General features: G+C 43.6%; 1 protein-coding gene across 1 annotated transcript in view; it reads left to right on the forward strand.

Moving 5' to 3' along the window:
• Positions 1–4,454: 4,454 nt before the first annotated feature.
• Positions 4,455–15,051, forward strand: part of ABCB7 (ATP binding cassette subfamily B member 7) — a 37,096-nt gene continuing 26,499 nt past the window's right edge. Inside the window, exons 1-3 of the mRNA XM_058032613.1 lie at positions 4,455–4,628; positions 10,692–10,769; positions 12,172–12,258. Coding sequence (XP_057888596.1) covers positions 4,455–4,628; positions 10,692–10,769; positions 12,172–12,258 — 339 coding nt within the window. The remainder of the gene's footprint in view (positions 4,629–10,691; positions 10,770–12,171; positions 12,259–15,051) is intronic.

Genomic DNA, 15,051 nt, shown 5'->3' on the forward strand with positions numbered 1-15,051 from the left:
ACCTTCCTTCCAACATCTCAACTTTAGATTGCAAATCTTCCTTTACATTGTGCATTTCTCTTACCAGTTCCCATGGCCAAAGCCCTCCCTGGTGGTGCCCTCTGAGCAGGAGGAAAGGAAAGCAAAGCTCCCATTTGTGCCTGGGCCAAGGCGAGCGCTCTGGGCACAGAGGGCTCTGTGTGCCCTCGTTCCCTTGGCAGCAATAACAACCTCGGCCACTTCAGGGGAGGTGACTGCATTAGCAGGGCACAAAGGGAAAAAGGGCAGAAGAAAAGCAGCCAGTAACAGCCAAAAAGTCTCAGGCATGGCCTGGTGGATTTGCAGTGAGCCAGAGCACAGGCTGGAACAAAACCTGGAGAAGGCAAAGGGATCAGGGCATCACAGAGCCACAAACTGCTGGGGATTCACTGCAGGTTTGATCTTCCCACAGGCACGAAATCCATGACCTGGGCAAGGCTGGATGCCTCTGCTCTGTGCTGGGCTGATGTGCCCCTTCAGTTGTTTCTTGAGCACTTCAAGGGATGATAACTCCACCTCTGCCCTAGGGGACTCCTTCCAATTCCTAACCACATTTTCAGTGAAAACAACTGGATATGTCACTTTTGTAACACAATCAAACACATTTTAATATACAGCTCTTTTATGCTACTTATTTAACTGGCTGTGAGATATAACTCACACTGCATTTCCAAAGTGTGTGCAGCTGCTCAGTTCTTAAATGCAGGGTCTAAGGATTAATAGTTCATATTTTTCTAGAAATAAGTGCATTAGTTGCTAAATCCAAAAGAGTGCTGTGCCTTTCAGCATGCATTCTATTTGCCAAAATCGTTTTACACCTCAGAAAAAGGGCTTCCATCTGCCCTTAACCTTGTCCTCTTTTTCTATTTTTATTTTCTTTGCATTACTTTGTTCTCATTAATTTTCCCTCTTGCTTCATATACTTCCTTGAAGCATTCATCCCCTTCCAATATCATTGATTCTAAAAGATGTTTGAATATTGATGCTTTCCTTTTTCCTCTAGCCTGACTCCTGAATTGATTTGGATTCCCACAGCCCTGGGGGATTTTCCTTTAGGCTGATGCCTGCCACAGCTGGAACTGTCAATGTTACCATACAGAACAGAGGGTTCAGTCTCCCTTTGGAATACTGATTATCTGGAATTCAGTGTTGATTCTTTCCATTTTATAGGAATGTTATTAATTATAAATCTTACTTCTAGAAGATATAATTCTTATTGTTAGAAGTGAAATTCATTACAGTGCTAGAATCATATTAAGCACCTTTAATGAGAAAGAAGAACTTGAAGAAACTCTAAATAAAATGTTATTTCATCTCCACAAGATTGGTGTTATATTTGTGTTGCTGAGCTGCTTCTATAAACTTTTCTAGCCAAAAACCTAACATGTTCTCATTTAGTACACTGACCTTGGTCTCAAGCCCTGGTTTGTCGTCTACACAGCTCCTGGAAAAAGGCCAGATTAGATATCTTTTAGGATTCTATTCACAAATCTCTTTTGTGGTGAGTTATTTCCATTACTGGAGCTTCTATTTCTTCAACTGAGCTGCTTCTGTCATCTTTTCAGAGTGCCAGCTCTGGAGCAGGCATTGATTTGTCTGTCTCCAAGGAGATCCTCTGCTTCCACAGCTAAATCTGCAGAGAAATAGATATTTATTTTGTGGTGAGCTACTTTAAACAGTGTAAGTTCATAAAACTCCTCTGTTGGCTTTCTGTGTCTCTATCATGAGCTCTGTTCCCCTGGTTCAGTCACTCTGGGATAGAGGTCGTTACTTCTACAGGAATTTGGGCTCTTTTCACCCTGGGTGTCTCTCAGGCTTTGAGCAGTGCCTTGTGCAGGTATCAGTAATCTGAGGCCACATAAATAAAGTGGTACCAAAAGGAGAAAGAGAAGAACAGAAGTGGAAACAAGACTGAAATATTAGCAGGAGGAAATAGAGCCAGTAGCGTGGGGGAGTTATTTAAGAACAAGGAACAGCTAAAGTAAAATTTGCAGGGAGATGTATAGCAGTAATATCAAATATATTACATTTGGAAAAAATAAAATGGTACATTATCTAACAATGACAAGGTTGAGATGATGCAGGGGTTGTGTGGTTTGACAATAAATGTTTGCTGAGGGATGTGTAAGTTTCCCTTAGAGGCATTGGAGCTGTGAGATCCTGTGACACCACAGTGCAGCTGCTGTTATCCCTGTGCAGGATGTTCCATGCAGCAGTGTCCAAAGAGCCTGACATGGTCAAACCACTGGACACATTTCACAGGGCTGAGAGCCTGTGCTGCATGTTGGATTGACCCAAAAAGCACTGCCTGTGCACACAAACACTGCATGAAACCATTGCAGCAGTGCATGTGGGGAAATTGCAGAAACATTTGAAATCACTCCAGAGATGCTGCCATGCTGGCCAGCCTGTCTGTCCAGGCCATCCCAGACAGAGCTGTGATTATCCCATTTTGCCTGGTCAAACTTCCCTGCAGAGCAGAGCAAAAGGAAGGAAGGGGATGCATGGAAGCCAGAGGCCCAGAATTCCTGTTTATCCCTCTGAATCCCTATCCCTATCCATATCCCTATCCTGTTTATCCCTGCCACGGGGCGGCACTGTTCAGAGCCAGCTCTGCCAAATGCAATTATGATGAGGAATCAGATTAGTGCCAGAGAAATGTCGCCTTTGTCATTTGAAGTGGATCCTGGTCAGGAGCAAAGTTGTGTATCAAAGTACAGACTAGAGAAATCCGGCCTTATTAAAAATCGACTTTAAGCCAATTGTCCTCTTCCTTCCTGTCTGTCTGTCTGTCTTTCTCCCCTGCAAATGAGCTTACAACTCTCCCTCAAGGCAAGAGCATCAGCAGTCAAGCTCTGGTAGCTTTGAAGAAATCTTTGTGTGATTAGAAGTGCCACACAGAGCTCCAGCCTTCTGACAGCTCTGCATGCCGATCACATGGGAGTATATAGGCCACTGGAAATGTAATCCATGGCACAGCTCTATCTTCCTAAGTGGGTGTTTAATTAGGAACTGTACTATTGCTGCATTATTCTGGCTCAAAGGAACTACAACTAAGCTGTGTGGGCAGGAAGAGGCCTCTGAGGTAGCTCAGAATTTAACCCTAGGTAGGGTGTGCAATACAGGATTAGGTGTGTATGGAGATGCATCATCTCACGTGCCATCCACACCTTCCCCTCCGGCCTGAGCTCCCTCATGGTGCTGGAGCCAGGGCTTTTCTGTGCCCCAGGCAAGGAAACTGCCTGGGCAGCTGCTCTGTGGGGGACCCAAAATCCAGAGAGACTGTGTGCCAACATGAGCATCTCTTTCTGTGCGCAGTGATGACAGTGTCCAGCTGCACCAGGACAAAGTGTGGGAGTGCTAGCAGCAGCTTGGAATGAGCAGCCTGCGTGAAGTACTGACAGAGCTGCTGACCAACATGAGCCGTGCTTGCAACTGTGCAGTTGGTGCTGAGGACACCCATATTCCAACAGTGCAGTGCCTCAAAGAGCAGGCTTTTATCTGCACAGTCAGAACAGAAAGGTTTCTGAGAAGGGCATGAAAGCCCTTCATTCATTCCCTTGTTCATTCCGGCTTAGAAGGGCCTGGTTAATTCCCAGCTCGGCAGGGGTGTGCCTGTCCCCCTCAGGGTGCCATGGCAAGACTGAGAGCAGCCCCTTTCTGGGGATGTTGTGGGACTGAGGGCAGCCCCTCTCACTGCATGCTTTGCTAGGGCTGTGGGCTGCTCCTCTGGGAGGTGCTGTGGTGGCACTCAGGGACACTTGAGACACCATAGTGGGGCAAAGGGCTGCTCATCTCTGGGCTCCATGATGGGGCAGTAGGCAGCCCCTCTCAGAGTGCAATGGCAGGACTCAGGGCTGCTCCTGAGTCCAGTCGTGGGGCTGAGGGCTGCCTCTCTTTGGGTGCCATGGTGGGGCTGAGGGCTGCTCTGCTCTGGGTGCCATGGTGGGGCTGAGGGCTGCCTCTCTTTGGGTGCCATGGTGGGGCTGAGGGCTGCCCTGCTCTGGGTGCCATGGTGGTACTCTGGGCTGCTCCCTCAGGGCACCGTGGCTCGGGATATCTCCTTTCGTGGCACCATGGGGAATGAGGGCAGCTCCTCTCAGGGTACCATGGCAGGGCTGAGGGCTGCCCTTCTCAAGGTGCCATGGTGGAGCCGAGGGCAGCCCCTGTCAGAGTGCTATGGTGGTGCTCAAAGCTGCCCATCTTGGGCCACCATGGGGCAGCTCCTCTCACAGAATACCAGGAGGAGGCCCAGGGCAGCCCCTCTCTGCCCGCCGTGGTGGCTCTGAGGGCAGCCGAGCCCGGCTCCCGCCATAGCACCGCGAGCCACCCTCCCCTCAGGGCGGCCAGACCCGCCCCGCTCCGCCCCGCCCCGGCCCACCCCTCCCGCGGGTCCGCCGCCGTCCCACAATCCCCTGCGCCCCGGCCCTCGCAAGATGGCGGTGCTGGGGGCACCGCGGGGCCTGGCGGCCGCAGCCTCCCGCAAGCGGCGGCTGCTGCTCGCCCTGGCCCTGCTGCGCCCGCCGCCCGCCGCCACCCTCGCTTGCTTCGCCGGAGGAGCCGTGGGGAGCGGACGGCGAGGCCCTCGAGCCGCCCCGGGAGGAGTACAGGTGGGTGGGGGCGCCGGGGCGGGCGGTGAGGGGCTGAGGGGACGCTGGGGGCTGAGAAGGATGAGGGGCGGGCGGTGAGCGGTGAGGGCTGAGGGTTGGGCATGAGGGGGTGAGGGTTGGGCGCTGAGGGGCCCCGGTGCCCGCAGCGCTGTTCCGCCCGCTCTGCGAGCACCGCCCGGTTCGTCCTTGCCTGGCCGGTACCGGCGCCCGCCGGGCCGGTATCGGTGCCCGCCGCGCGGGGTCCGGGGCTCCCGGGGACACTCGTGCGGAGCTGCCGGGGGTGCCGTGGGCTCTCTTTGTGACCAGCATTAAAGCCCTCAGTGTCTCTGGGCGGATACTGAACACTGTGTAGTGCCCGACTCGTGATTCCGCCGCTACGTGCGGACCGGCAGGTGGACATAGAATCCCTTTTGGAACGCTGTAATATGCCCTAGCGAAATATTTTTTATTCCAAGTAAAGTATTGAGTACTTTATCTCAAACTAAATCCAGCTTTTGGTAATTCACGTGCATTTTTCAAAGTGACTTATCTTTGGTATCCCAAAGACTGAGGGAATGAACTTTCATAAACTCTCAGCTTGTAACTCTGTTTGATAATAAACTTCTTTATCCTCTCAGATTGCTGCTGTTTATGAGTAACTTTCCTTTGTCACCCGCCTTGATTAGTTTTTCCCGACAGGCAGAATTTTGTTAGGGACTATGGTTAACTTTATGGTACTAAATGAGATGAGCAGGACTGAAAGGGCAAATTTTGGAGTTTTTAATTTTGAAACTTGTGTAAGAGGCTGAGAGCTAAAGTGGATGCAGATCAAATATTTTCCCCATGTATTTGCATGCATTTAAATACACCTGAACACTCGGTATTGTCTGGTGTTCCTGGAGATGAATTTCAGCTGTTAGGGAACAAACAGCAATGTTATCATGGTGATGAATAGAAGTATTAATTATATTCCTGCTTTCCTTTTGAATGACTTTATTTTCATGTGAGAAATGCCAGTCCCTGCTGAGCAGTTTTAATTGCCACGTGTCACTAAATGTGGATTTGCTGAACTAGAAAGTAAATATTACATCTGTGGGATATATATATATATATATTTATATATGTGTGTGTGTGTGTTCCTCTCTTTGGCTTTTCAATTTCTAGGCATTTTTGTGTTAGAAAGTGCTCAATGAATGCATTTTTTGATGATCTTTCACTTTTGAATTTTCACTTTTGCATCAAGCTCTATTTGGCTGAATATTAGATTTCATGAAATGCAAGAGCATTTATTTTATTAAACAAAAACTCTAACAGGAGGCTCAAACTTAAGTGTCCTGGGCTTTTTGGTTATAATGCCTTTCAGAATTCTGGGACGTGGTTTTTCAAGCATTTAGATAAATTTGCTGACAGAGGAAGATGTGTTTTCCTGACAGGAAGGACTTTCCCTGCTGTGGTTACAGCAGAGCTCCTCAGTGCTGGGGTAAAACCCCATTGGGAGTGAACTCCACAGCCACAGTTCTGCTTTAATTATATATATATAAATTATATATTTTTAAAAATTAAATAACAGAGGTTTGTGGCACCAGAGCCAGGTCAGTCAAGAGCTGTGCCTGTTTCAGCTCAAGCTGGTGGACAGCACAGCCATAGCTGAACTCCTGAGGAAAAATGGGATTAAAGACAGGAAGGAGCTCTGTGAAATGGCTGTAAGAGCAAAGTTGTAACCATTCTTTTTGAAAAAGTTAATTTCAAAGACTTGGCTCTCATCCTTCTGCTCTGCTTTGCATTCATGTGGTGCTTGGTCTCCTGTCCTCATAGTTTCATGTCCATTGTAGATTTTTTTAAGCTTACAGTTAATTGTAAGCGTAATTGTATACAAAATATATATTTTCTATGGGACTTAGTACCATGAGAGTCAAATACAATAGAGTTGTTTGGGTGTTATTACAATACAGATTCCAGTATTTTTTCCCCCCTCACATTTATATTTTTCAGTAGTTTTGATTAGATTCTGAATACTAAGCCACATAACATTTGTATGCTGGAGAGGAAAAAAATCTAAATTTATGAAGGGGAAAAACAGGTTTCAGGAGCTGGGATCAGGCCTCATTTTTTACTATTGAGATCAGCTTGAATTTCCATAACCACAGTTCCTTCAGTTCACCCTCCTGTGGCTGGAGCAGGCAGGGCCTCATCATGTCAAAACTTGTGTTTGGAATTTGGGATCTCTGCTCAGTACAGAACTGGAACATTGGCTGGATAACTTTATGAGTAACTGAACAATTGCTGTTGGGTTTTTTTCTAGGAAACTTCTGGGGATTTTTGTTGTTTGTTTGGTTGGTTTTTGTAGAACTTCGCCCTATACTCAAAATAAAAGCAATGACAAATTCTGTTCAGTGTAAATATGGAAATTAAATGAATCTAAAAATTAGTTAAATTAGCCAAATGGAAAGAAAACAGCTTTTGACTGGAAGGGTCAAACAGCCTTTAAGTAAGGATAATTATTTTGCTAGGAATCTTTATAAGCAGAGAAATACATTGAGAAGTTTGTTTGAGGGAGAGCTTTGGCAGTTGTAGGAAGCAGGGCTGTGTAAATTATTGTAACTGTAACAGAACAGAATAGAGGCTTTTCCCTTCCATTATCTTGCCCTTCCAGCTGCTGGTGATAAAGAGCTTGTCCTTCTGCATAACTTAATAATATCCATGGCTCTGGCAGGGCTTGCAAGAGAACTTTCAGGTATTTTTGTTAACATTTATTTCTATTTTTCTTCAGTTATTTACTTATTTTCACTTGGAGCTTGGTCTGTTCTGTAAAATGGCACTGATGTTTGCTGTGCTGACACTTCATGTGTTTGTGTGCATCGCTGAATTCTCTTCTCTGGCCTCTGAAGGTGCAGTTGGACAGTCCCTGGCACACCTGCTTTGTGTGGGGCTGTTGGAAATCCCCTGAGTTGTAAAACCCCTTTAGAGAGGAGTTGCTGCTGAGCAGGGCAGCAATCTCTATAAAAATGGACACCTGGAATTGCTGTGGGGAAGGATGCTCCATCCTGGGAGGGTTCCATATGACCGCGCCTGAGTGGGTCACAGCTGGTGAGAGAGAGACGGTGAATCTTGTTTCTTGAATCAGAAGGCTTGATTTATTAAGATATTATATAGAATACATTAAGACTATACTAAAAGAATAAAGAGAGAGGTTTGCAGAGCAGCTAGGCTAGCCTAAGAATAGATAGAAAGAATCTACAACAAAGTTGTGTTCAAGGACTCAGTCCCCTGGCTTGCACTGGTGATTGGCCCTTAATTATAAACATAGGAAATGAGCCAGTCAAGGTGTTCCTGTTGCATTCCACAGCATCTGATAATAATTGTTTACCTTGTCTTCTGAAGCCTCTGGCCTCCCAAAGACACAGAAATCGGAAAGAAAGGATTTCTGTGGAGAAATGTCTGCGACAGTTCCAGGCCAGGCTGGACGGGCTTGGAGCAGCCTGATGTCCCTGCCCGTGGAGAGGGTGACACTGGGTCAGCTTCAAGGTCCCTTCCTTTATCCATCCAAGTGCCCAGAGCAATTGCACATTGGCCACTGGTAAATGCAGCTCCAGTTAAGTTTGCATTGTTCATTCTGGTGACACTTTAGCCTATCTTCATACCAGAATATTTTCACCTTTTTCTCTCGTTTTCCTCCATTTTCTTTCCTATGCATCATTTCTTTTCTTGCCCTGTAAACTCAGCAGGATTAACTGTGGGACTCAAATGCTGCAGAGGAACCTGAATCCCACCTTCAGTTATCTTTTCTGTTACAGTTAGTTAAAAAAAGTCCCCATGAGATGAGTGCAGCATGTCTGGAACACAACATAGCATATTCCAGAGAGAAGCTTCTAAGTGTGGGTTTGACCTTGCACAAATGTGTTTAATCCCTGTTGTTTGTTTGCATTTGTAGCATTTAAACTACTACCCACAGTCATGACACTCTAACAACATGACTTTTATGTGCAATCAGTACTAGACATCTGTTTCATCCTTTAGAGTTTAGAGAATCATATCCAAAAATACATGAAAAGAACATAATGGTGCAGAGTCAGGCATTCAGGAGGTAGGAAATGCCAGAATTTCAGTTGCCTGCATTATTTGTTAAATTCTGCAATAAGCAGGACTTGCTCCTGGTTCTTTAAAGCAATAACCTGCTTCTTTTATGTGTTGTGATTAGATTAAAGGATGGCTTTGCTTTGTAGTCTTAAAGCTCTTGGGAGCCCTGGTGAGGGAAAGTGGAGTGCTCAGGAAGTGTGGAGAGGCAGGGGAAGCTGCAGCCCCTCTCATTTGGGCTCTCTGTGCTGTGATGGTCAGGAATTACCACAAAGGAAAGTGTTCACCTTGTTTAACTCTTTGCTTCTCTGCTCAGATTTGTTTTTAGCAGGAGCTTGAGAGAGGATCGAAACCTCCACTCTTCCAGGCTCAAGACTGAAAATAAGAACAGGTTTTTCTGTGTATCTTGTGCAAAACCTTTCATGTTTTTGCTGACTTAACCCCATGACAGTTCATAGCATCAGTCAAGAAATCAGACTATTTATATAATGCAGTAATTGAGACCAAATCTGCTGCTGTTTCAGTTTCTGTGATGTTGTTTGCTTCATCTTTCAGTCAGAAGTGAACTCTGAGAACTTTAGTGAAACATTTCTCTGCTGTCCTGTGTATACATACCAGAAAACAGTATTTAGCTACTTTCCAAAACTGCTGAAGCATATTTTTTCCATTATATTTTCTGTTCATGGCACTGTCAACATTCCTGTGGGAAATGTCTTGCTGTAGATGGAATCCTCTGTGCTGACACAGAGCTGGAATGCATCTACAGGGAAATGCTTTAGAAATGCAGCTCCTTTGTTTAAGCCAGGTCTTGGAAGGATCAGGATGGTTCACCCAGGCCAGTTAGCTCTGCTAAATGCAGAATATATAATGATAATGTTCACTCTTTCTCTATATAATGTCATAGAAATATTTGGAATAGCAGGTGCATGTGATAAGTTGTGGAGAAATGGTTTTAATTTTCTTTGAAATGACTCATGAAATTATTAACTGAGATATGTGTGAGGAAGAAAAGGATGTTTAAGGCAAAGTATAAAATATATGATGGTGCTGCTCTTTGATAAGGTTAAAATTACCTTTTTTATGATCAAGTCCCTCTTTTTTTATTTTCTTTTTTTTCTGTTTGTCCTTTGCCATGGGCTGGACAAACACCTCTTGGTGTGATTGTTATACCTTGGAGTGAGGTTAATTCTGTCCCAGAGCAGTGGAATGGAATCCTGAGTGTCAGGGCTGATGTGCACCCTCCGTGCTGACCAGGAGAGGTCCCTGTGCTTTGCCATGGGGAAGGACTCCCAGCCACTCCCTCTGAGGAAAACAAATGCTCCTTTTGAACTATTTTAGCCCTTTAAAACACAAAAATATGGATTGCTTGGCAAGGTAACATGTGGAGCATGGTGCAGTTCTGCCAGCTGTGTATTACAGGTTAAGTGCATTGCAGGGTCTGTGAATATTGCATTTATTGTGTGCTGCTAACCCAGAACTTGCTGCCAGCCCTGCTCCACTTCTCTCATGGTCCCAGGGTTGCCAGGCAAAGCTGGAGCTTGGATTTGCCTTCTGGAGACAAGCATGGCATGAGCTGAGCTGAGAGCAGTTGGGAATGGCAGAAGCTATAAGCATAAAAAGAACATTTCTTAATGAAAAACAGGACAAAAGACTGTTTGAAAGAATTCAGGAGACAACCTGGGAGAAAATGAAAATGAGAGGAAAGGGAAAGCTGGGCTTTTGTTGTACAGAAGAAACAAAGTCTGATGAGAGTGGGGATTCAGGGAAGGGAAATGCAGTTCATTGTCACTGAGCAGTTCTGATGTGTGAATGTAATTTATTTTACAGCTGCTCCCCACCAATTCTCTTTTTCTATGGTCAGTTGTTAAAAAACAAAGCCATCTGCCTTTTTTCATGTTCTGCTTGTTTACATAAACTAGATGAATATTCTCTGAATATGAAGTGCATGTTCTGCATGACTCTGTTTTCATTTCTTTTTTTTTTCTTTTTTCTTCCTGTTTTATTCTGTAGATTCCACCAGTCTGCAGGCAAGGATCATGGCACAGCCTGGGAGGGAATTATTCAAGACCATTATTGGAGCATTCAGAGGTGGGTATAAATTGTTCTTCCAACTTGCAGGTCATGAGAAACTTAAGCCTTTGCAGCATCTTTCAGTTTAGATTCTTGTTGCTTTTATTTTTTTTTAATTTCACTATTCACAGTTCTGAAGTTAAATGGCAACTTATGTTTCTGCCCCTAGAAATCTTTTTGAATCTCTGCAAACTAATGGTAACACAGTAACTTCAAAAAAGAGATCTTAAAAGTGTGGGTTTTGTGGTGATATTTAGATTCATTTATTAAGCACAGAAAATATCCAGTTAGGAAACTGAGTTTTCCTTCAATATGTAGGGCTTTATTCCTTCAAAATTCTGCTTAGATTGTAGAATATTCTCATCAGGATGTCAGGCTCTTACTCCTATGAGGTCTGCTTGCCTTAAAACCACTGCAAACACAGGGCAGCTGCAATTTTTCCTGTTTGTGGAAGAATTGACACATTTCTGAGTAACAGACTTGTTAGAATGAAGCTGAGAAATGTGTTTGTCTTGCCTGTTTTTTTTTGTTTGTTTTTAATTATAAAATCACCACTCACAGCTGACTTAAGTAGCTAAAATCTTTTGAGGGTCATTGTGACTTCAGAGCATGAAATCTACTTAGATTTGGTTTTTTGATGCTTTACTTTAAAATGTGAAAAGTGACATTTTGATTTGGGAAACCCTGGGGTCTGCTATCAACCAACATACATAAAATAAGATTGCTAATGAGCTTTTACATAACTTAAACTTAGAAATTGCCAACATGTAGCAAATCTTTTAAACAAAAAGCAGATTCTTTTTTGAAAAGCTTTAACAGGTCCATTCTTTGTGGCAGGCACTTTGAACTTGGAAAAATGCCTGGTGGTAGTGATTGTTATTTTTTAATACATCTACATGCATAAATAAATTCAGAAATTTTCCCCAGGGCATCTTGGCCACATGCTAAGAGAAGTGAATTTGTTTTTAACAAGCAGGTTCTTTTCCAAACAATGGGATAACATTCCCATTCCCATCCTGGGAGCAAAGACAAGTGGGAAGCAGATTTATCTCATTTTTTGCCCTCAAGTAAAGCTACCCTTACATACATGGAGGGAGTATTATTGCTTAAATGTGTTCCACTTTACATTAATGTGCCTGAGTATGGTTATCCTCCAAAACCTCAAGGTTTTCCTGTGTTCAGTTCATTTTCAATATTTAAGGATCTGTTATCTTTCCCTCCTGGCTGCTGGGATTATTATATCCCTTTTTTATTACTGTTTTCTTAAGCAAGGTTTTTAGAGGGAGGTGAGATCTTTTATTAAAACAAGTTTAAACTGTTTGATGATGAGGGAGGTAAAACAAGCCAGTAGTTCTTTCTGCTGCCTTTTATGTGCCTGTTTCCTGAGGTTCTTGCAAATTGACTTTTCATTTTCACACAGATCCTGCCCAGGTGGCAGCTGATGGAGAAGAGGATGTGTTGGCATGGCCATGCTGGTGGAGGGCTTCACACAGATCCAAAGGAAGGGGTAAAACTTGCTCAATTATTATTGCTTTTTAAATAAAAAATGCTATCAGCTTCCCCAAAAAACCTGAACCTAAAAACTGAAGACCTCAAGCAGCAATTTGTCCAAAATTCTCTTGGCAGATACATAAATATTGTAGTAGATACTGTTAAATTGTCAGTGTAGACTTGCTAGCTCTTAAATCACCAAATGTGTGATAATGGTGTTGAAGGGCTTTATTTATTTTTTAAAAATACCATTTTACTGTTACACCCTTGAAATTGCCCTGGATTGGATTCTTTGGATGGAAAATGTTTCCTTGTCATTCACTGGTGTGTTGATCTGGTTTGTGACTGATATTTGCCTGTGACTTGGCAGACAGGATGGTGGAAATCAGCTCCTGGGTTGTTGCATCACTTGATAAAATCACACTTGAAATAGGAGGGGAGAGAAGCAATTAAACTGTGTTCATTTTTACTTGGAATTAATGGTAATACCTCTGGTATGTTTTGACTGTGTTTCTATTCAGGAAGCACATTAAAGTAATGATGATGGTATATGAGGAGAAGCAGGATCTTTTATTAGACCAAATGATTACAATCAGAAAATGAGGCAAACTTTTGGTTAAAACAGGACAGTATCAACTATGTGATTAAAATTGCCAAATCAAAGCTTCTGAGTGTACAGAACTTCCATCCTCTCATTTCCTGGGCACACTTATTTCTGATGCTTTGTGTGTTTGCAGAATCATTCTGTGTCAATGGTTATAACTTGTTCAAACCTGGGTGGAATCCACTCTAAAATTCATGAAGACCACATTGATGACAAACAATTTTCAGTTTCAGAATCCAGGTCTTCCAACTTGTTCAGACCTGGGTGGAATCTTCTCTAAAATTAATGGAGATCTCATTGATGACAAACAACTTTCAATTTCAGAATCCAGGTCTTCCAGGGCTGCTCTGCTGGTTTAACTGTTCTGATGATGTCTCTCCTACAATTCTTCAGTTGTAAAGAAATTGAAGATTTCAATTTAGGATTTTCTTTCAAGTTGTTATCTGAGAGTTGCCCTTCATTGAATCCAGACCTGTTTGTGCTACAGGCAGAAGTCAGGAGATGTGTGTGTTTTATAGTGAGAGGGAATTTCCTAACCTGAGGTGTAGCCAGCTTGTTTTAGTAAACATCTCTGATCTTTTCTGCATGAGGCACAGGGGAAACAAAATAATTTCCTGTCTCCAGTCATAGGTACCAGGGCTGTGCATGTAACATTAACTTCAGACTCACTTTTAAACCCTCCTTGCAACAGGTGTAAGAGATTTTCAGAGATTTCCTGAGCAAAACAGACTTCAAACCTGAGTCTCCTTCCCTGTTTGACATATTTAAATTCCAGGGTTTTCTCTGGTCAGAAAGGAAATTGAGGGTTCTGTTTACCACAACACAAATAACCTTAAGGGATGTGGGATGTTCCTTAATGCTAAAACTCACTAGCAATATGTTATCCAAAAATTTTGATGCCAGATGATATTTTTTAAATTTGCTGGCAGTGTAAAATTCCATTGGCATTCTCCCTTCAGCCTCCACTTGCAGCTATTCCTGTGGAAATCAATCTCTTAACTTCTTTATTGCAATAAATGCAGCTGAAACTGTTTAATACAGGCCATGGTCAGTTAAGGCTGTTGTCTAACCAAACAAATACCAGCTGTTCAGGGGAAAGCAGCAAGGACCAGCTGTGGAGAAGTTGAAATGTGTGAGGAGTGGAAAATAACAGGTAATGTTGGCTTTGCCAGGAATTTCTCAGCAAAACTGAAGGGAAGGAGAAGCTCTGCTGCTCCAAGTGCAGCTCCTGTATCTCCTGTGTGCTTGCACTTGTATTCAGTGGGTACAAATACTGGCACCCCATTCACTGCATTTTTTCTCCTAGGATTATACTTTTAGGAGAACTGCAGGTGAGATATCTGTCAGCTCTATTACACCTTTCCCTGTTGCAGATATTTTCTGAAACACCAGGCTGTTTATTCTGACTTTGGAAGTGACATTTTAAATTGCCCCTTTTACAGCACTGAGCACAGAGTGCAGGGCACATTACCTTCACTACTAAAGAAACTTTCACTTTTTAAAATTCCAAAATCTGCTTACAGCAGTGGCTGCTGTGCTGAGTGCTGGGATTAGAACTGATCTTTACCAGCTTTGGGGGATTTTTTGGTGCTGGTTGGGAGAATAACCTCATGCAAGGGGAGAAAGTTGTGCTGGTGCAATGGAAGGGATGATAGAGCTGCCTGAGGGAGCACACAGGGAGCCAGAATTGTGTCTTTCTCTCTTCATCAGCTCTGACAGCTTAAATTCCAGTCAAACTACCCCTTTCTTGTATCCCACTTGTGACAGCTCATCATCCTGGCACAGCCTTTATCCACCAAGTGACAGGGTCAGCCCAGTGAGTGCCTTGCAGTGCTCAATAACCATGGAGATGGTGAAGAGGAATTATGGCTTTCTTTTTTTTTTCCCCCTCTTTAGGTATTTTAAAAGGTCCAGAACCTGGATGGGATGGGTAGAAGGGGCAGGAAGTTGGTCCATGGTCATTCTTTTGCAAATAACCTTCAGTATTGCACAGAGTGTTTTAGAGCCATGCTGCATTCAAGAAGAGGAAGAGGCTTTCCTTCTTTGCTCCTTGCTGTATAATGTTTTTCCTTCCATTCCTGTAGAAATAGACCTGTAAAGAAAATGCTAAATATTACTACCATTTAAAAGGAGGTGAAATAAATTCATCTCTTAACCTTTATGTACCTCAGAGAATCAAAAAAGGGCCTGAGTCCATTGAACAGA

This window comes from Melospiza georgiana, chromosome 12 (genome assembly GCF_028018845.1).
Source record: "Melospiza georgiana isolate bMelGeo1 chromosome 12, bMelGeo1.pri, whole genome shotgun sequence".
Taxonomy (NCBI): Eukaryota; Metazoa; Chordata; class Aves; order Passeriformes; family Passerellidae; genus Melospiza; species Melospiza georgiana.